Here is a 22,084-nt window from a genome sequence, read left to right as displayed (position 1 = left end):
CATATAATGTGAATGAATGAACAAAAACATTTCAATATCAAATGATCTCGTGATCTCCCTTAATGGGCGTGGGTATTGAAATAGGACTCTTCTTATTTTTATTGTTTGAACACACCGCCATCTAGTGACTAAAATGACTCAACGTTTCTCATCTGTAATAGTGGCATGGGATCAACATGATTACAAGGAAAAAATAATAAGCTGGAATAACGTAATAACTGCTGTGTGGCCTTCAACAAATATAATGGCTTGAACTGACCCAGAGATTGCAAAGAGTTAGCAGAAAACCTTAAAAACAAAAAACTTTCCAATAAATAAACCATAGATCTATCTATATTCTTTAGAAATGGGAATAGTCCGATTATCTCCATCACTCAAATAAGCTAAGAATACTGCACATTAACAGCCATTAGAAATTATGCAGCTACTTGATTGCTATTTTTGTTTCCAAAATGTTTCCAGTTGAAGGGTTAAAAAGTCATTCACTCCTTTAGTTACAATAATTGATAAGAAACACGCCTGCAGCTTTATGTTCATTCAAATAAAAACAAAATAGTAATTAAATACAATATATTTTCACATGCTGATTTTATATCTGATTTGTGTATACACTGTGCAATCCTGCCATATGTATATAGATTTGCTTTAATTCGACTATGCATAGGGACACAGACATGTTACTATCCTGGATAATGAACACTTTTCTGAAGTTCACAACTAGTCATAGAACAATGGGCTAATATTTGATTACTGGGTTTTAATTCGTTTTTGTTTGTTTTTTTAACTGAGGGGAGATTAAAGGTATTTTTTTTAAATAAATGCTATACTGAAACTCTCTTCACATCCTGATGATACTAATTACTGTAATCAGTAATAGAAGTGGTCTAAATATTAAAAAATGACATTATGTACTACTGTATATCTTCTGTGGAAGTCTCAGGGCTAAAAAATGTCGGTCAGTCGATATTCTTGCCTGTCAATATATATATATTGTGTGCTTGTGTCAATATATATATATTGTGGTGTTTTTTCCTGTGATTTTGTGACCGCATTTCTCCCATCTTTTTCCACAACACATTCCGTTTTCTTTCCCACTTCTATGTAATGAACGTTATTCCAAATGTCGTTTCTTCTTTTTCTCCAAAAGACGAACCCCGGCTTGTCAGGTAAAGAGAACAGGAAGCAAGATGCAAGTGAAACTATTTATTATATTTGAAGTATTAAGTCGTAAGTCCAGAGAAGACAGGTTAGTGGCGCAGGGACCCCGATGGTCAGATGGATCTGGTAAAGAGTGTGCAGCAGTGTGGTGAATAGTGCCCAGTGACGAGAATAATCCAACGTAATCCACAGGAACATAAACAGGAACAAGGAAGGCACAAGACTCGAGACACTGACTGGAACACACACACCGGGAAACCACAAACAACGATCTGACAAAAGAGATGAGAAAGTGATCAGTATATATACATATGATGAGATGAGCTGCAGCTGTTGAGTGATGAGTGATCGCTGATGATTGCTAATGGGCTGGCACGCCCACCTATTCAGCACACACACACACACACACACACACACACACACACACACACACACACACACACACACACACACAACAACAGAAACACGAGACAAGAAGGAGACATAGGATTTATGAACCGTGACAGTACCCCCTTCCCTAGGAACGCCTCCAGGCGTTCCCAGACTCCCTGTACCTGCCGATTGTAATCATCGATAATGGAGTGATCCGGGATGTCTCTAGCTGGTACCCAACTTCTCTGCTCCGGACCGTAACCTTCCCAGTCCACCAAGTACTGAAATCCGCGTACCCTCCGTCTCGAGTTCAGAACACGATTGACCCCGCCGGGACTGGTGGATTAATGCAAGCATAGAAAACAGGCTTAATTTTGGATACATGAAAGATAGGGTGAATCCTCCTGTACACTGGAGGGGGATTGATGTGGACTGTCACCGGACTAATGATTTTAGTGACAGAGAACGGGCCAATGAATTTAGGTGCAAGCTTATTTGAAACAGAGCGGAGAGGAATGTCCTTGGTAGAAAGCCACACTTTGGAACCAAATAGGTATACGGGAGGCTTACGCCGGTGGCGGGCCTTGGTGCGCGCCCCCACTTGGAGTAGAGTCTCATGGGCTCTAGTCCAAGTGCGGCGACACCTCTGGACGAAGGCGTGTGCGGAGGGGACCACGACTTCGGATTCCACACTAGGAAAAATAGGTGGCTGGTATCCTACACTTCACTCAAATGGTGATAGGCCCATGGATGACACTGGCAACGTGTTGTGGGTGTACTCCACCATAGACAGTTGCTGAATTCAAGAGTAAGGATTCTTGGACACTAAACATCGCAACGTTCTCTCCAAATCTCTCCAAATCCTGGTTGGCTTGCTCCGTTTGACCGTTGCTCTGGGGATGGAACCCAGAGGACAGACTGACAGTCGCACCCAGGAATTTACAAAAATCTCGTCAAAATTTGGACACAAATTGGGGTCCTCTGTCAGAAACCACGTCTGTCGGGAGGCCATGTAGCCGAAAGACGTGGTTAACGACAATCAACGCTGTCTCCTTGGCTGAGGGTAATTTGGGCAAGGGAATGAAATGGGCCGCCTTCGAGAATCGGTCCACCACGGTCAAAACTAACGATGTCATAATTACGCTCGGCAGGGGATAAATGATGAGAAAAAAACTCGCAAGGATGCAGCTTGTCGTCTGAAGGAGAACGCTGGGATAGCACTGCACCTACCCCCAACTTTGACGCATCGACCTCCACCATGAACTGACGTGATGGATCAGGGGTTATCAAGATGGGGGCTGAAACGAAGCAACCCTTCAGTTTAGCAAACGCCGCCTCGGCTGCGTCTGACCACCTGAACGTCGTTCTGGGGGAGGTCAAGGCGGACAGAAGTGCGGCTAGTTGGCTGAAATTGCAAATGAACCGCCAGTAGAAATTTGCAACCCCAGGAACCTCAGTAGGGCCTTATGGGAATCTGGATTTGGCCAATCCACCACAGCCTTAACCTTCTCAGGATCCATGCGCATTCCCTCAACCGAGATGATGTAGCCTAGAAAAGGAACAGACTGTGCATGAAAAGCGCATTTCTCCGCCTTGACAAAATGCCCATTCTCTAGCAACATCTGAAGCACTTGACGGACGTGCTGTACATGTTCCTGGAGAGACGATGAAAAAATCAATATGTCATCCAGGTAGACATATGAACTGATCAACCATGTCTAGCAAAACGTCATTGACAAGTGCCTGGAAGACCGCTGGGGAGTTGGATAGGCCGAAAGGTAAAACCAAGTATTCAAAGTGCCCCCTGGGGGTGTTTAACGCGGTCTTCCACTCATCCCCCTCTCTGATGCGGACCAAATGATAAGCATTCCTTAAATCCAATTTCGTGAAGATAGATGCTCCTTGCAACCTCTCGAAGGCTGAAGACATCAATGGCAAAGGATAAGTATTCTTTACCGTAATGTTGTTCAACCCCCAATAATCAATACAAGGTCGCAACGATCCATCCTTCTTCCCCACAAAAAAGAACCCCGCCTCCGCTGGAGAAGTGGAAGGGCGGATGAATCCCGTTGCTAGAGAATCAGAAATGTATTTCTCCATGACCTCTCTCTCTGGGACAGAGAGTGAATATAACTTGCCCTTAGGCGGAGACGTACCTGGCAGTAACTCTATAGCACAGTCATAGGGACGATGCGGGGGAAGAGAAGCAGCCCGAGACTTACTGAACACCTCCTTCAGGTCCAGGTACTCCGTGGGCACGGTAGATAAATCCACTGATTCCTCCTGAAACACAGGGACAGAAACAGACGGACAAGCAGAGACAAGACAAGACTTCTGACAATAACTGCTCCACGCCAACACAGACTTGAGCTGCCAGTCCACTTTGGGGTTGTGACGGGTGAGCCAGGGGTGACCAAGGACGATGGGTGCAAGAGGAGTGTCCAGAATGTAAAAGGAGATGGTCTCGGTATGATTGCCTGATGTGATAAGGGTGATGTCTTCGGTTGCCAGTGAGATAGTGGGGAGTCTTTGACCATTGAGGGCGTGTACTGCAATCGGGTGCGAAAGGTGTCTGATGTAGGGTCTGGACCAATCAGACACACACTAATTATTCATATTCACTATATTTAATGAATATAAAGGTCTATGAAACTCTCCCCCAAAACTAACCTCACAAATGAAGTTACTTTGTCAGCCGGGTGTCCGGTTACAGAACACTTTAAGACTGATAACAGACTTTACGACCTCAAAGGAATGTGGCCACATGCGCCACATGCTTAAGAGAGAGAGAGACCATCTTTAATTAAATAAACTTTGCGGTGTTACTCTGATCTATGAAGGAACATGCCTCACAGAAACTGTGATTTACTGTCTCGTGTACTATTAGGTATAACAACATGGTATGTTTGATTGGGGTGTATGTGGTTGAACAACCACCCAACGGTCAATATAACCTCACCTGTATCATGCTTCCTAGCAAATTAATCCTCATTTAATGACACACACTTTGATGTACATCACCTTCTCTTAGAATGCAATGTGAATTTGTTATGTCTATTTGAGCTTGAATGAACAGTCTAAGCATGCTGGGGACGAAGACCATAAATCAACTAAGAGCCGCTTCCCCTCTCGGACATGTCACCTTACTCATAGGTCCATTCAAACCTTAGGGGTTGGTTCTTTTCTCAGGGTATATCAGAGGCAGGCAACAGTGACCGCCCTCTCTTAGTTCTTTCATCCAGCCGGAACACTGTTCTGGTGTTACTGGGGAACCCCCTTCCCCCTCCACGGGGGCCCCAGGGCCCAGCAGGCCTCAATCCAACCAGATATGGGCTCAGGCAGGAGAGAGGTGACTCTCTCACAAAGAACCAAGGACAATCTCAAGAGTTTTGGAACAAAGACTCCAAACAACAATGACTCCAATCACCCATCCTTCTGACTTCCTCACTTCTCCTGGGTGCTCGGCGTGGCCTCAACAGAGTCCCAGGCCTTGCCCAAACCAGCCATGCGGTCCTGGAGAAAGAGAACGCTCAACCAACTTCCACTTGACACTGCCGGAACCATCAACGACTTCAATTTTCAACAACTTCAAGAATTGTTCCCATTACAAATGCAAGTATTCAATTCAATGAAATGTGAAAATGAAATTCTGATGGTTCTTCTCATAGACCCTCTTCCGGTTTCCAATTTCATCCTATCACTAACCTATTTATGTATTCATGTGTGTATGTTGTTTAGTTTATTTATATTCATATAAATATCTATATTTAGTTAATAAAACTTGTACATAATATGTATTTGGTTCTGTTTTGTTTGCAATACAAGTCACTTTACGATCACGGTTTTTGCTACTGGCTCAAAGTACTGTACAGGCGAAGAAATAATTATTCTTCGGTGGCCATGGAAGATACCCTTTATTAGAATAAATTAATAATCAAAAGAGTTCGTTGGAAGAACTGATTAATTGATTGTAATATTAATTCAGCCACATCAAGTTAATCCAATTAACTGACCCAAATATTTATAATTAATAATAACAAGATATTATTGATTATTAATATTTCCAAAAAGCTGAGTTCCTTACACTGAGGGGAACTTGAAATGGGCGTGCAAAGTTGTGGTCCATGAAATTACCCTCAGCCCCTGAGTCCAGAAGTGCCCGACAGTCGTGGAGGTGAGTTGACCATCGGAGCCTTACCTGAAGGAGAGTAGATGTGGATGAGGTCTTCTCGGCAGAGATCCCACCCGACAGTAGCCTCATACTTACTGTCGGGCTGGGCCTTTTAACGGACAACTGTAAGCGCAATGTCCAGCTCCTCCACAGTACATGCAAAGGCCCAGGGATCTCCGCCTCTCCTTTTCCTCCCGGGAAAGCCGGGCTCGACCCACCTGCATGGGCTCAGGATCGTAAACGGGGCTGACCGCGCCCCCGCCTCCAGGACGCTGTCCCTTGATCCCTGCAGAAGGACGGTTAGGTTGAACTCGTCGATCTATTCGTGAAAGACGTGCGTCTACTCTCAGGGCCAGAGCAATGAGGTCGTTGAGCTTGGTGGGAAGATCCATGGCGTAGATTTCCTTTTGAACTCGGTCAGCCAGCCCATGCAGGAACATGTCCCACTGCGCCTCCTCGTTCCATTGGCTCTCTGCTGCTAGGTTTCGAAACTCAATCGAAAAGTCAGATACGGGTCTCTCTCCTTGCCGTAGATCCGCCAGCACCCTAGCAGCTTCTCTTCCCGCAGCGGATCGATCAAATACCCGCCGTATCTCGTCGGAGAGCCTCTGGAACGAGGAGCAGCATTCGTCCTGATTTCCCCACACCGCCATTCTCCATAGCGCCGCCCTCCCAGACAGCAATGTCAGTACAAACGCAACCTTGGTTCACTCTTCCTGGAATGTCCTGGGTTAAAGAGAGAAGTGCATTTCACATCGGGTTAAGAAAGCTTGACAGTAGTTAGATTCACCTGAATAGGACTCGGGAACCGGCAGACGAGGCTCTGACTGGGAGGGCTCTGCTGGTGGTGGTGGGTGAATCGGCGGTGTGGGTGACGCAGTGGGAATCCGAAGCTGTTGGATCTGTTGGGTGAGCCTGGACACCTGCGCCACTAAAGCCTGAACGGCGCGAGCTGTATCGTTGAGGTTTTTCTCCTGCGTGTCCATTCTCTGAATACTGCTGTTCACGAATGCATCCAGTGAACTTGAAGATCCACTCGCTGCTTCCATGGGTGGTCAGATCATTCTGTCAGGTAAAGAGAACAGGAAGCAAGATGCAAGTGAAACTATTTATTATATTTGAAGTATTAAGTAGTAAGTCCAGAGAAGACAGGTTAGTGGCGCAGGGACCCCGATTGGTCAGATGGATCTGGAGAAGAGCGTGCAGCAGTGTGGTGAATAGTGTCCAGTGATGAGAATAATCCAACGTAATCCACAGGAACATAAACAGGAACAAGGAAGGCACAAGACTCGAGACGCTGACTGGAACACACACACCGGGAAACCACAAACAACGATCTGACAAAGGAGATGAGAAAGTGATGAGTATATACATGTATACACATGATGAGATGAGCTGCAGCTGTTGACGGGAGTGATGAGTGATCGCTGATGATTGCTAATGGGCTGTTACGCCCACCTAATCAGCACACACACACACACACACACACACACACAACAACAGAAACACGAGACAAGAAGGAGACATAGGATTTAGGAACCGTGACACGGCTGGCCGGCCATCGGTCCCTTTCTCTATGTCAGCCTTAACTTTGTTTGTTATCGTTTACACTGACTCACCGCAGCTGCATCTTCTAAATAATGCCACGAGTTGGGCTTGAGGAAGTGACGTCGCCTGCGTCTGCGTAGTGCGACCTGATACAGCCCCTGAAGTGAGACTGGAAACAGAAATACTGCAAATTAAAAATAATAACGCTACTAAACGAGACAAAATAACGTTACAACATTTCGTCTCGTCCAACGAAAATGAAGAGACATTTTAGCATATTTTTATTTTGTAAACGACATTTAGTCTTGTTTTTATTCTTTAACAATATTGTATTTTTCATTTAATTATAGTCATCGTCACATGACCAGCATTAACGTTGCATCTCGTCTCGTTTTCGTCACGTGATAAAGGTTCGTTGATGACGATATTTAGTCATAATTTTCGTTGAAGAAAGCAACACTAGTGGGATCTTATGCTTCAATGCTAGCTTGCTATTGCTAGCCTCTCCGAAATTGCCTACCCTACCTCTAAATTATTTCATTTTTTTAATTAGGCTACTATTATTATTTTTGCACATAGGGATTTTGATACACTAAACAGATAGGAAGTAAAGCCAGTTTCAACAGAACATGAGTTAAAATAAAAAGCACAAAGTGAGGATATCCAAGTGTTTGAAATATGACTGGTAAACTGTGATTGCATAATAGAACAGATGGAACCAAGATTATTATTTCGTTTTCGTACATTCAAAGCCAGTGCTCTCCTTTAAGCCTCTGTTGAAGTTGACTCTCTTTCTTTTTGGGTTCTGTATAAAATTAGCCTACTATGATAATAATAATAATAAACGTAACCCATTATTTTCTTTTCAAATTGTTAATGTGTTAATCTAACCTAATAGAAAATGTATGTACAGACATGCACTTTTGTTATTTTGTTCAAACATGCACTGATTTTTATACAAAATAGAGATTTTAATTTTACTCCAGCAAGAAAACACACACACACACACACACACACACACACACACACACACAGCTTTACAACAATCAGACATTAGCTACAACCTGTATGTGGTTTCCGAGACCCAGGATTTTTTAAACATGAAATACTCCTAAAATCAGCAAAAGCCATAACATTATACCTAATGTTTTAAATCTGAAAGGGGTCTTACAGGGCTACATTAAACACTAAACCTGTGATAATGAGTCTTTTTTTTTTATCGTTTCTATAACTGCAACATAACAGTTTAGAGAGACATGAATTACAGTCGGAGAATTGCTGTTCGGAACTGTGTGTGTGTGTGTGTGTGTTTCACACAAACTCAGGATGTAAGACGTCTCGTAACTCAAACAAGGAGATGGGATATGATAGAGGTCCGAACAATTTGCGATTCGCTACACAGTTAATAAGTCGTGAATTTGTTTGGTTGATGATTAAATTCAGGGCAAAGTGCACGACTACATAAGTCAGGAACCAAGTATCGAGTATCCTAGCCATTGCATAACTTTTACTTCCATCTGAAGTTGGGCACCAGGATTTGATCGCTATGTGGTACTTTTGCGATGTTTTCGGCCGTATATGGCAATCGCCGTTTATTTTGTTTTATTTGTTGGCGTTTTGGGTCGCACCTGCATTCCTGCATCCACAGTGTTTGGATTTTAAACCCCCCTTTCAGCCTCAACAAGAGCTTCAGTTCTGTCAAATGTATAAATACTTCGGCTGCTGTGACTATACCAGGGACCAAGAGCTGAAGGCAAAATACTATCGAATAATGGATAACTTCGATTATTATGGCTATTCGAACTGTGCCGCGTACGTTCAGGATTTGCTTTGTCAGGTAAGTTTGTTTGACCGCACAATTATGAAACGAATTTTTTTTTTTTAGTTTAAATGTAGCCTATTCGAACCATTGTTTGTTTGCCTCTCAACACGTAGGCTACCGCAATTTGCAGCTATAAATTGTAAACGATGATGATGTCCAGCTGTCTGTCAGAGTTGGCAATGATTTGAAACACGGTTGGTGAGGGTCCAAATGACGTCACTAGAGGAATCTGTTTTTGGCCAATATTAACAAACTTAACCTTGCAAATAGTTCCAATTGATAAGCTACATGCTTAAATGACCAACTGCAAATGACCACACAAAGAGCATGACTAAAACAAAATAACATAAAATTATATAAAACATGCATAGACTGCGTAATAAACAAAAAACAACAACACGTAAACAAGTAGCCTACGAGATACAATAAAGCAAAATAAACACCCAGGGTAATCAGAAGAGTCGAACATTTCAAAAGAATAGCATTTATTTGAAATAGAAATCATAAGGGCTAACATAAATGTCACTTTTGATCAGTTTAATGCATCCCTTCTGAATAAAAGTATTAATTTCTTCAAAACTCGCATGCAACCAACCCCCCAGAAAACCCTAGCAAGACCTTAGCAACCATTCACGCCAAATTAGAAACATATTGCTAAATATAGCTGCCTATTTTAAACTTTTAGGTTCAGAAGTTACACGTCTAGGGGTCACATAAAACCTTCATGGATTGCTTTTTCCCCAGTGCAGTGTGGGCCACTGTAAACACTACATTGAGGTTTAAGTGCTTGTGGTTTTACAGAGTGTTGAATGTGGGAAAGCAGACATGACTATTCAAATGCATTGCTTGAGGCCGTCACGATTCAGTTACATCCCCCACTTTTCCTGTTTCTCTTCTTCAGGAATGCTCTCCATATGCTGCTCATCTTTTTGATGCCGAAGACCCCATAACGCCTTTACGGACCATACCTGGACTCTGCCCCGACTATTGCTCTCAATTCCATTCCAAGTGCAGATCGTTTCTTACCTTGTTGTCTGACGATCCACGTCTTCCAGAACTAGAGCATGACCAACGCAGGCTTTGTCAGTACCTACAGCTGGATGACCCAGATTACTGCTATCCTCATATTCTGAGCAATGAACGTTTGAACAAAAATCTGGGCCGCACTACAGCCGATTCTGAGGGCTGCTTGCAGCTATGTTTGGAGGAGGTAGCCAATGGACTCAGAAATCCTCTCGCCATGGTTCACGCCAATGATGGCACGCACAGGTTTTTCATTGCTGAACAAGTTGGCCTGGTCTGGGTATACCTTCCAGATCGATCAAAGCTTGAAAAGCCATTTCTAAACATCACAAAAGCTGTGTTGACATCTCCGTGGGAAGGTGATGAAAGAGGATTTTTGGGACTCACCTTTCACCCCCGTTTTAAATACAATGGGAAGCTGTATGTATACTACTCTGTTGAGGTGGGCTTTGATGAAAGAATCCGTATCAGTGAGTTCCGTATCTCTGCTACGGATATGAACGTGGTTGACCACGGTTCAGAGAGGTGAGCAGCTGTTTTTCTTTAAATTATCGGTTCCAAAAGCGGGGGTTTGTTTCGGTGCAACAGAACCATTTTGGGTTCCTCAAAGAACCGTTCTGTGAACATTTCTTAAAAGAACCCATTTTTTTCTTATTGTGAAAATTAATTTAATAATCTGAAGAAACATTTTCCGATTTAAAGTACCTTTTGAGCAATGGAAAGGTTCAATGGTTGTTTAAGGTTCTTCATTGAACCATCAATGCCAATAAAGAACCTTTATTTTTAGAGTGTATGTTTTCAATAATTTCAATTGGGTTTAGAGCATCCAATACTCCACATACAGTATCTTCATGTCCCCTCAGAATCATTTTAGAGATCGATGAACCTGCTTCTAATCACAATGGTGGGCAGCTTCTCTTCGCCGATGATGGATACTTATACATCTTCACTGGAGATGGTGGAATGGCAGGAGATCCATTTGGGAAATTCGGAAATGCACAGAACAAGTAAGTTTAGATGATTAGTCAACTCTATTTATTTATAGAGTTAAAAATATTTATATTTATTTATTTATTTATTTATAGATATTATTTGAATATTTTGTAAAATAAGCTAATTTCAGTTTGGTACAAGAAGGACAGATTGGTTGTGATAATCGTCTATCTCTTATCTGGATGTTACTGCTAGATCTGCCCTTTTGGGAAAGGCTCTTCGCATTGATGTAGATGACAACGAGAGGGGGCCGTTGTATAGAATTCCACCAGACAATCCATTCATACGTGAACCCAACGCTCGTCCAGAAGTGTTTGCCTATGGTGTGAGGAACATGTGGAGATGCTCTGTAGACAGAGGAGATCCGAACACCAAGGAAGGAAAAGGGAGAATTTTCTGTGGAGACGTGGGCCAGAATAAGTATGAGGAAGTAGACATTGTGGAGAAGGGTCGGAATTATGGCTGGAGAGCAAAAGAGGGCTTCTCTTGTTACGACAAAAAACTCTGTGCCAACAGCTCCTTAGGTGGGAATACGTTTACTCTTATTGTCAGTCTTTTAAATTCTTAATGTTTGGATTGTTAACTAATTTTTATTGGATGAATGGACGAATTAGTGTCTTTTTCAACCTTACAAAGTCGTTTTACGCTAAACTCTTTAACTTCTAGATGATGTTCTTCCGATTTACGCATATCCACACAAAATGGGTAAATCGGTCACAGGTGGATATGTTTACAGAGGCTGTGAAAATCCAAATTTAAATGGCATGTACATATTTGGAGACTTCATGAGTGGGTAAGTAATGATTTTTTTTTTTTTATAAAAAATATAGTGGAAAAAAATAAATGAATGTTTTCATTCAGAAAGAGTGCATTAATGTGACTGTGAGACAAGACATTAATAAAATGTTACAAAATATTTATATTTAAAATAAATGTAGTCTGAACTTTGTATTTATCTAAGAAAAAAATGCCCTAGTTTCCACAAAAATATTAAGCAGCACAGCTGTTTTCAGCATTGATAATGAAAAGAAATGTTTCTCGAGCACCAAATCAGAATATTAGAATGATTTCTAAAGTATCATATGACACTGAAGATTGGAGTAATGATGCTGAAAAAGCGTGACCCACAGTAATAAATTGTATTTTCCCAGAATATATTCAAATAGGAAACAGTTATTTTATAGTGTAATAATAATTCTCAAAATTACTGCAACTTTGGTGAGCATGGGACTTTTTTTCAAAGCAGTAAAATTAAAATCATTTGAATGACAAACATCGTTTTTAAATGTGAACTCTATGAATTTCCAGACGCCTGATGAGTTTAAAGGAAAACAGAAACACACACAGTTGGGAATACAGTGAGATTTGCATGGGTGTAGGTCTGACTTGTTCATTTCCAGGGCTTATCAACAATTACTATCCTTACATCATTTCGTTTGCAGAGGATGAAGCAGGTACGTACAAGAAAGGCGACATGTTCCTTTTACACACTCTACAGGTCCTTCTAAAAAAATTAGCATATTGTGATAAAGTTCATTATTTTCCATAATGTAATGATAAAAATTAAACTTTCATATATTTTAGATTCATTGCACACTAACTGAAATATTTCAGGTCTTTTATTGTTTTAATACTGATGATTTTGGTATACAGCTCATGAAAACCCAAAATTCCCATCTCAAAAAATTAGCATATTTCATCTGACCAATAAAAGAAGTGTTTTTAATACAAAAAAAAAGTCAACCTTCAAATAATTATGTTCAGTTATGCACTCAATACTTGGTCGGGAATCCTTTTGCAGAAATGACTGCTTCAATGCGGTGTGGCATGGAGGCAATCAGCCTGTGGCACTGCTGAGGTGTTATGGAGGCCCAGGATGCTTCGATAGCGGCCTTAAGCTCATCCAGAGTGTTGGGTCTTGCGTCTCTCAACTTTCTCTTCACAATATCCCACAGATTCTCTATGGGGTTCAGGTCAGGAGAGTTGGCAGGCCAATTGAGCACAGTAATACCATGGTCAGTAAACCATTTACCAGTGGTTTTGGCACTGTGAGCAGGTGCCGGGTCGTGCTGAAAAATGAAATCTTCATCTCCATAAAGCTTTTCAGCAGATGGAAGCATGAAGTGCTCCAAAATCTCCTGATAGCTAGCTGCATTGACCCTGCCCTTGATAAAACACAGTGGACCAACACCAGCAGCTGACATGGCAACCCAGACCATCACTGACTGTGGGTACTTGACTTCAGGCATTTTGGCATGTCCTTCTCCCCAATCTTCCTCCAGACTCTGACAAAATTTGCTTTCATCCGAAAAAAAGTATTTTGGACCACTGAGCAACAGTCCAGTGCTGCTTCTCTGTAGCCCAGGTCAGGCGCTTCTGCCGCTGTTTCTGGTTCAAAAGTGGCTTGACCTGGGGAATGCGGCACCTGTAGCCCATTTCCTGCACATGCCTGTGCATGGTGGCTCTGGATGTTTCTGCTCCAGACTCAGTCCACTGCTTCCGCAGGTCCCCCAAGGTCTGGAATCGGTCCTTCTCCACAATCTTCCTCAGGGTCCGGTCACCTCTTCTCGTTGTGCAGCGTTTTTTGCCACACTTTTTCCTTCCCACAGACTTCCCACTGAGGTGCCTTGATAAAGCACTTGGGAACACCCTATTTGTTCAGAAATCTCTTTCTGTGTCTTACCCTCTTGCTTGAGGGTGTCAATGATGGCCTTCTGGACAGCAGTCAGGTCGGCAGTCTTACCCATGATTGCGGTTTTGAGTAATGAAACAGGCTGGGAGTTTTTAAAAGCCTCAGGAATCTTTTGCAGGTGTTTAGAGTTAATTAGTTGATTCAGATGATTAGGTTAATAGCTCGTTTAGAGACCCTTTTCATGATATGCTAATTTTTTGAGATAGGAATTTTGGGTTTTCATGAGCTGTATGCCAAAATCATCAGTATTAAAACAATAAAAGACCTGAAATATTTCAGTTGGTGTGCAATGAATCTAAAATATATGAAAGTTTAATTTTTATCATTACATTATGGAAAATAATGAACTTTATCACAATATGCTAATTTTTTTAGAAGGACCTGTACATGCTGCATAAATTAGTTGCTAACACCTTCTAGTGGAAAAAAAACTATGTAGAGTTTAATGTTAATTTGATCAGTGTTTCATGTGACTTAACTTGTGTTATCTGTGACCAGGTGAACTCTATTTCATGTCCACCGAAATACCAAGTGCAACATCTCCTACAGGCGTTGTGTACAAGATTGTTGACCCTTCAAGGTATTCTTTTTCATCACTCAGGATAATGAAGTCTCTGGTGTTCAAAGATCAGCTTGTGTTGCCTCTTAACAGACTTTACTCTCAAAATGCTGTGTTGGCAGCAATATGTGCTGCTGTAATCTCTCTCTCTCTCTCCCTCTCTCTCTCTCTCCCCCTCTCTCCCCCTCTCTCTCTCTCTCTCTCTCTCTCTCTCTCTCTCTCTCTCTCTCTCTCTCTCTCTCTCACACACACACACACACACACACACACACACACACACAAAAATCAGTTACAGTGAGACACTTGGAATGGCAGTGAATGGGGCCAGTCTATAAATGTTAAAATACTCACTGTTTAAAAAGTATGGCCACAAGATTATGCATGTTAACAAGATTTTAGTGTGTCAATTCTGTGTAAAGCTATATCCACTTTGACAACTATGACAACTTAACATCTAAAACAACCTTAAAAATAATGAGAAAGACTTTTCAGCTCAAATAATCCACAAGTTCTAACAGAATAACAGAATAATTAAATGATTTTATAAAATTTAAAGCTTCACATTTCGGTTTATAAATCATTCAGAAATTGGACCCTGTTTGCTTCCATGTGTCTTACCGTAACCTGGATTTTTGCTTCTGTTAAAGAAAACGAGAGACAACGTGAAATTAATTCCATGATAATCAACATTAGGCCACAAATACTGTTGATCTCAACTTGTATTAAACCCAGAATATTCATTAAAAGAATAAAATGCTCTCCATACTTTATTGCAGACGTGCACCTCCAGGAAAATGTAATTATGAGCCACTTTCAGTTCGTGTTAAGAGCAGTCTTATACCATTCAAGCCAAAGGAAAGTAAGTTTGCCTGCTTTATAAGATATATAGTCAGTCTGTACATCCAAAACTGTGTTTTTGCGATCAGATTATGCTTTTTTAAAATGGAATGTTCAATAGAGTACCACAATTAGAGTAGGCCTCTCAGAATCATCATCACCTTAGTTCCGTTAAAATTGCAGAAAATAAGCTCAGCGACCAACAATAGTTTATGATTCTTACGTTTTGTTCATCATGACAATCGTCACTAAATGCAATTGCAAGAAGTAACAATTAAAGTTAGGCTCTAATGAACTACACCATGTACACACAACTTCAACTTCACCACCACTAAGCTTCCGAAAACTCTTTCAATTTTGATTTCATGTCTACAATTTGATAAGTTTGAGTAAGAATAGTTTTGAAGATCTTGAGTATAAACACAATGAGGCTGTGGAAGCAGACTGGGGAGTAGAAGAGTTCTCCTGTTCGGTGTGATGTTTAATGTCCCCGAAAGCCCATTTATCCAATTTCACAAGATACGTAAAACAGAACAATAGAACCGGAGTGAAAATAAAAATGAAAGGTTTTAGGACTCTGTGGCAATCTATAACAACATGATTGAGTAACTGATTTTTGTATAAATCCCCCTTTTCACAGCATTGATAGGAGTCTATGATCCAACAAAGCTTCCAAGACTCTCAAATGCAGAGGAACCTACTGTCGATGGCTCAAAAGGCTGGTTTCAAGAGCTGCTGGACGTCTTCAATGAGCAGGATGGGCAGATCACCACCACACCATTCACCCCAACTACACCCAAGCCCAATAGGACATCCAGACAGAGGAAGGGTAGACGCAGAAAGGGCAAGCACAAGAACGGAGTGGTGAGATTAGTCGGGGATGAAGAGGGCCGGGTGGATCGGGGAAGGGTGGAAGTATACGCTAATGGGGAATGGGGGACCGTTTGTGATGATCTCTGGAACACCAAGAATGCCATTGTGGTCTGCCGGCAGCTCGGGTTCCGCCATGCACTTAAGGCTGCCAAGCACGCTGAGTTTGGGGAAGGGACGGGCCTGAAGATTATTTTGGATGATGTGCAGTGTCAGGGGACTGAGGAAACTCTCTTGGATTGTCAGCATGCTGGGGTTGGCACACACAACTGCGCTCACTATGAAGATGCAGGAGTGATATGTGGGAATTCAGATTCAGGCCTAGAATAATCTGATATGTCTCAGAAACAACCTTTTTGTTATTAGTTTTAGCTAGCAAATAACGGATCTTTTCCAACTGCAAGAGAGAAGACATTTGGACTATAATACAGTTTTTCTCAGTCAAGTTTGGTCCATTTCTTGATCATGCTTAAAGGGATGGTTCACCCAAAAAATAAAAAGATTCTTTCATTAATTACTACCTCACGTCATTTCAAAGCCCTAAGATTTCGTTTATCTTCGGAAGACAAATTAAGATCTTTTTGATGAACAGCTTTAAGGCTAAATTAAATTTGTTCATCATATAAAGCGATTGTGTCTCTTCAGAAAATTTGGACTGAATGGCTCAATTCATATGAATATTTTTACGATCTCTTTATGAACTTTTTGAAGCGTCAAAGTGATAGTTGCGCAGCCGTCTATGGAGGGACAGAAAGCTGTCAGATTTCATCAAAAAGATCTTCATTTGTGTTCCGAAGATTAATGAAAGTCTTACGGCTTTGGAACGACACGAGGGTGAGTAATTAATGTCAGAATTTTCGTTACTTGGTGAACTAACTCTTTAACATTGCAAACAGTAAGTGCATTTCTCGAAACAATTATGCAGGCTACAAACAGTACCACACAATGGATTTCCTGCAAAAGCCTGTAACTTGCTCAAAATCCTTAGTTCATCCCTCAAAAGTGCATCTTAAAATGCTTAGCCATGCTGTCAATATAATAGTGTACTCTGACTGTATTTCCTGATGTAAAATATGGCAACGGTTTTGATACAAAACAGTGCACAAGACTGAACCTTTTCTAAATGGCATATATCAATTTCAACAGTACATGTTTACAGAATCATATATTTTGGCAGAAATCCCATTTTTTTTTTTTTTTTTTTTTTTTTAGTTTTAGACAGGATTTAGTTATATTGTACAGGTGGTCTGTCAACAAATCATAGTGCAATGTCATTGTGATATAGAAAAGAAAAAGACAAGTATACAGTATTACAGTAGGCTACAGGGCACATTGTTGGATTACTTACCTCTACTGTCCACAAAACATTTGAATGTTCTCCGAACCATTTGCCTCCACCCTTCGGCTTGCCTTGACCATTGTAAGGCCATGATTGAGAACATGTTTCATAGTGGCCCTTATTTCATCAGAAATGTGCCTATGTCCTCTGCCTCTTCTATCTCTGTTTTGCCTCACTAACCTTCCATCATGCATCCTTACCTGGCTGTTGACCCGGTTCATTTCTTTGTTCTTTCATTCTCAGAAATTGTAACACTGTGTTGTGCTCTGTGTATATATGCTTAGCCTACTAAATTGAAGGTTCATCAGATGGACCTCTGATGTACTTTACAGAACTGGTTACAGACTTGTCTTCATTAGTGAAATCCACGATTCACCTGTGTAATTTACAAATTCAGGACACATTTGTAAAAAAAAAGAAAGAAAAAAAGGAAAGAAAAAAGAAGAATGTGCTTGACATTATGACAACTAGTTTGAACCATTTTGCATTTACTGACTTTTGCAATGAACTAATGCCTAGATCTTTATATGGGCAACAAGCCATAAGCTATTGATAATGTATGAAACAGCAGACAATTGTACAAAATCATTTGCATGAATGTACCAAAGCATTGGCAAGTTGTTCAAAAGGATGAGAAATTGATGTATGATGTGCACACGTGAGATGTGGAGGTTGAACAAGTAGTTTTGAGAATTGGGATATGAGAAATGTCCCTAAGTGGCTGAGAAAAACTGTAAAACGTGATATTTGAGTTTAGTTTAAATCAGGACGAAAAATTCATGTTCATTATTTTTATGCTCAAATTAGACCTGTGGATGTTTTACATTGTCTGACTCTGAATCAATAAATTAAGTTTTGTTGTCCCATAAATGTTATCATTAGGCTACATAACATTTGTAACAGTTCATTTAGCGTTATTCATTCAAATAAATTTGGAATTATACCATTTTTGTGATTATTTTAAACCAGCCCAAATCATTAGAAACAAATTATGCACCTTAAAATGTCTCAATACACTCGTTTGTTGTAGCCCATAGGCTATTTTGAAGTGGCCTACCTTGGAGTAAAAATATTAATATGGTAGCCTGCTGATTTGTATATTAGTGTGGTATCCATCACTTTACAAATTTACACTTTAAGTTATCTATTGTGAATACTAAGAAACACAACGACAATTGGCAAACTCGTTTTGTTATAACTAAGCTTTAGAGATAGCCTACCGAATTTTTTTTCTCTTTTTTTACAGATACAGATTATTTTTAAATATTTTCTCTAAACAGTAACAGTTTCCGTAAAATAGCTGTAGCAAGTGATTCTTTTTTTGAGTAAATAAGTTAGGTCATTTTACACAGTTGCTAGAATTGGTTTGCTAAGAGTTTGTAAATACGAGATTCAAATATATAGATGTAAATAAATACAAGGAAAATGTCTTAGAAGAATAATTATTGTACTGCTATCTTACTAACTATATGAATTATTATTTACATATTTTTATTTTTATAGTAACATGTATTTTTATAGTAACAATCATGTATAAAGCGTATATTATCGATTAGCACGTTAGCAAGCAACAACATGGCTCCATAGCTCAGTGGTTAGAGCACTGGTCTTGTAAACCAGGGGTCGCGAGTTCGATCCTCGCTGGGGCCTTCAGCGGTTTATTTTCTTCTTCTAACTTTTACAATCACGTTCAGTTTTATTGGGAAGTTAATCGAACTATTATTAGAATAACACAGTAAATCGAAGCAGAATGTTAGAAAAGAATGAATGTGTGTTTTAAAGCAACAACCGCAAGTGTGAGTAAAAGTTAATATTTTTTACTTTTTATAGCCTATACATTTTCTAATAACATGGAAGCGTAAAATTAAATATGGATGTACTGCAGAATGCCTTTTCTTTTTATGAGTTATATTTAAACGTTATTTTTTAGATTTTTTATGTTTGTCTAAAAAAACAAACAGGATTTGAATGTGATATCTTAAATCCACATCCAAAACTAAATAAGCTGTGTTATCCAAATGTGGGTAGATGACATTGTTCTCATTTCAATGATGTCTTTGTGTGTTGAATTCCAGCTCTGCTTTGAACGAGGTCATTGATATGCAGAGCATTCAATCACGGCATCTCTGCCAGCTTCCCTTCCAAAATTGGCATCCCTTTGAAAAGTAATTTAGCTCTCTGCCTCCAGAAAGACATCATTTACAAAGCATGTCTTCCTGTTAGCAGAAAAGGAGAGATGAATGTCATTTTAGTTCCCTTTTTGCGCTAGCGATCAGAATTCTGATTTAATTATTTTTACTAATTGGATTCAATTAGCTGTCAAAAGATTTTTAGTTTTCACACTTTAAAATGCAAATTAAACTTTTGTAAGAGCACTAAACAAATAAGGCATAAAAAGTTATCATTACAGGCTATATTATTTTTAAGTTTCTAAAGGTCCAGTCACCATATAATTATGGTTAATGTAACATCCCTCATGTAACAATGCACAAAAGGTCTGCTGTATGATGTGCTGTTTTGCCAACAGTCATATTAGGCTTTCTATTAAAATAAGCGCAGGACCTTCCGTTCAAATGAATTAAATGTGGGATTAGACTGACACCTATTGGCATTGTAAGTGAATTGATTTAGGAAAAGAAATTTGTGTAGTAAATGTAAACATGTTATGCCAATAGATGGCAGTGTTGCACTTCCATAATTATTCAGCGGAAGATAAAAAAATTCCCTTTTTTGTGAGTTATCAACAAATATGCACAGTTCAACAATGCTCACTTTTATCAATAAGAGCATTTTAACTTATGTTTTAAATAAATTCAAATAATTTAATCAAAATAATTATATATATTTAAAAAAAATCCTGGTTATTTACTGTAGGCCTATGTATTACATGTTATTTCATTTTTTATTTCATTTTTTTTAATAGATGAATGATCTGTCCCTTCAGGGCACCTGTCATATATAACAGGAATCTGCCATTCATGGTCAGGTCATGGAATAAAATATTAATAATAGTCTGCCACCCATATGGTGCTTCTGTTCATCTCTCCCGTTGTCAAGCAGATTAAAAGTCACATAAAAAATTCTATTACATTTAAAATGGCTATTTAATTTCCTTTGGACTCACATTGGATCAAAAGGCATCAGAAGCAGAAAACTCCATAACTGAAACCTGAGCCGCCTTCTGTGTGGAATACTTTTCCAGATGATGACACAATGATCAATACATGATGCAAAATCAGCAAATGTTGAAAGATTTGACTACTACCTCCATTATAAAGGATGGATCATGTGGCTGTAGGATGTAAGGGGTTTTAAGCCATTTCAAATCAGAACAACCATGTCACCCCAACATGACCCCATTACATTTCTCACATTAGTTTTCCTGTTAATTATGGTCAATTAATGGGACACTAGTGAGTGCTCTCCTCTAGCAATCTTTAAGTGGAGCGCTGAACCTGAACAAATCCCATTTCCTGTCAGGTTTCCCTCTTCTCTTATCAAAAGGTTGGTCATCTCCGCCACAAAGACCCAGATCCTGCAGTTCTGGAGAGGCACTGGAGCATTTCTCACGGCTCATCAGTGGACACAGCAGAATGTGTACAATAACCAGGCCATGTCAACTAAAGGAGTATTGTCCTTCTCAGAATAAATATGAATTTGCTAACTAACACAAACATACATTATATAATAATAAGACATTTTTAAGCTCCAAATCTTCATATTAGAATGATTACTGAAGGATCATGTGACACTGAAGACTGTGTAATAATGCTGAAAATTCAGCTTTGTCACAGGAATAAATCACATTTTAAAATATATTAAAAAGAAAACAGACATTTAAATTGTAAATAGTATATGTGTTTTTGATCAAATACCGCTGGTTAAGCATTGGAGACATTTTTAAAAAATCTTACAAAAAAGAGGGGAAAAAAAAGACCCCAAACTTTTGAACTAATATATAGACTTATTATCATTTGGTCTACATCATTATAACATTTTTCAAAAAAGTATTTGGACACTTTCTGGTTGTCAGACATTATTGGATCATGATAAACTTAAAACCTTTTTTGGGCCACTGATTCACTGTTCTGAAATGAGTTTATCTTCAGTATTATGTAACAGTTCTTGCTTTAAACTAGATTCAATGATTTACCAAACAATGAAACACAGATCTGATGAAGGTCCATTATTGTCATGCCTAACATTTTTCCGTTGAGAAGTGTGTGTATGGCTGCAGGTCTTGTCTATTAGGACTGGGGTGACTGACACAAATGGGTCAGTGAGCAGGACTAGGGGTCTGTGCCTGGCTCCAGACCGGCCGGCGATCCTACATACAGCTGTTTACTCACAGCTTGAGGCCTTCCTGAAGACCTGCCCCCTCTAGAGACCCTGAGTTATGCTTGTTTCTGCCATGGAATAAAACATGAAAAGATAATTGTGACTTTTTATCTCACAATTCGGACAATTCTGTTATAAAGTCAGATTTGCGAAATATAGAAACGGATAGGCCTACAAACAGAAGTCAGGACTGCAAAATATTATGGAAGCTTGTTCTGCCACAGGATAAAACATTTTAAAAGATAATTGCGACTATTTATCTCACAACTGCATCAGAAGCATATCAGAAGTTTATACCTTACGATTTTGACTTCTTTTCTCAGAATTGTGAGATCTAAACTCGCAATTGCGAGTCATAAAGT

At 39.9% G+C, this 22,084-nt stretch overlaps 1 protein-coding gene, 1 long non-coding RNA gene and 1 other non-coding gene across 6 annotated transcripts; 2 read left to right on the top strand and 1 right to left on the bottom strand.

Moving 5' to 3' along the window:
- Nucleotides 1-1,188: 1,188 nt before the first annotated feature.
- On the bottom strand, nucleotides 1,189-6,285 carry LOC143746944 (uncharacterized). 3 transcript variants are annotated; one of them, XR_013206638.1, is made up of 2 exons: nucleotides 5,665-6,285; nucleotides 1,189-1,430 (listed from the first exon to the last, which is right to left on the bottom strand). It is a non-coding gene; the product is annotated as an uncharacterized LOC143746944 (long non-coding RNA). The 3 variants fall into 3 exon arrangements; XR_013206637.1 differs by lacking the exon at nucleotides 5,665-6,285 and adding an exon at nucleotides 3,753-4,100; XR_013206639.1 differs by lacking the exon at nucleotides 5,665-6,285 and adding an exon at nucleotides 1,713-1,799.
- Nucleotides 6,286-8,565: 2,280 nt separating this feature from the next.
- Nucleotides 8,566-18,327, top strand: hhipl1 (HHIP-like 1). Of its 2 annotated transcripts, XM_077239246.1 has the most exons (9): nucleotides 8,568-9,086; nucleotides 9,973-10,619; nucleotides 10,958-11,101; nucleotides 11,283-11,611; nucleotides 11,754-11,880; nucleotides 12,396-12,541; nucleotides 14,278-14,359; nucleotides 15,115-15,197; nucleotides 15,816-18,327. In XM_077239246.1, exons 1-9 carry the CDS (start codon nucleotides 8,796-8,798, stop codon nucleotides 16,373-16,375), a joined length of 2,409 nt encoding a protein of 802 aa, XP_077095361.1. In that variant the 5' UTR covers nucleotides 8,568-8,795; the 3' UTR covers nucleotides 16,376-18,327. The 2 variants fall into 2 exon arrangements, with proteins under 2 accessions (XP_077095362.1, XP_077095361.1); XM_077239247.1 differs by lacking the exon at nucleotides 15,115-15,197 and having other exon boundaries at nucleotides 8,566-9,086.
- A 634-nt stretch (nucleotides 18,328-18,961) lies between these two features.
- Nucleotides 18,962-19,034, top strand: trnat-ugu (transfer RNA threonine (anticodon UGU)). Its single transcript has one exon. It is a non-coding gene; the product is annotated as a tRNA-Thr (tRNA).
- Nucleotides 19,035-22,084: the final 3,050 nt, after the last annotated feature.

This window comes from Siphateles boraxobius, unplaced genomic scaffold (genome assembly GCF_051911475.1).
Source record: "Siphateles boraxobius isolate OS27281-9 unplaced genomic scaffold, OSU_SipBor_1 22, whole genome shotgun sequence".
Classification (NCBI taxonomy): domain Eukaryota; kingdom Metazoa; phylum Chordata; class Actinopteri; order Cypriniformes; family Leuciscidae; genus Siphateles; species Siphateles boraxobius.
Note: the sequence above shows the minus strand (reverse complement) of the source record. Positions and strands in the feature narration are given on the sequence as shown.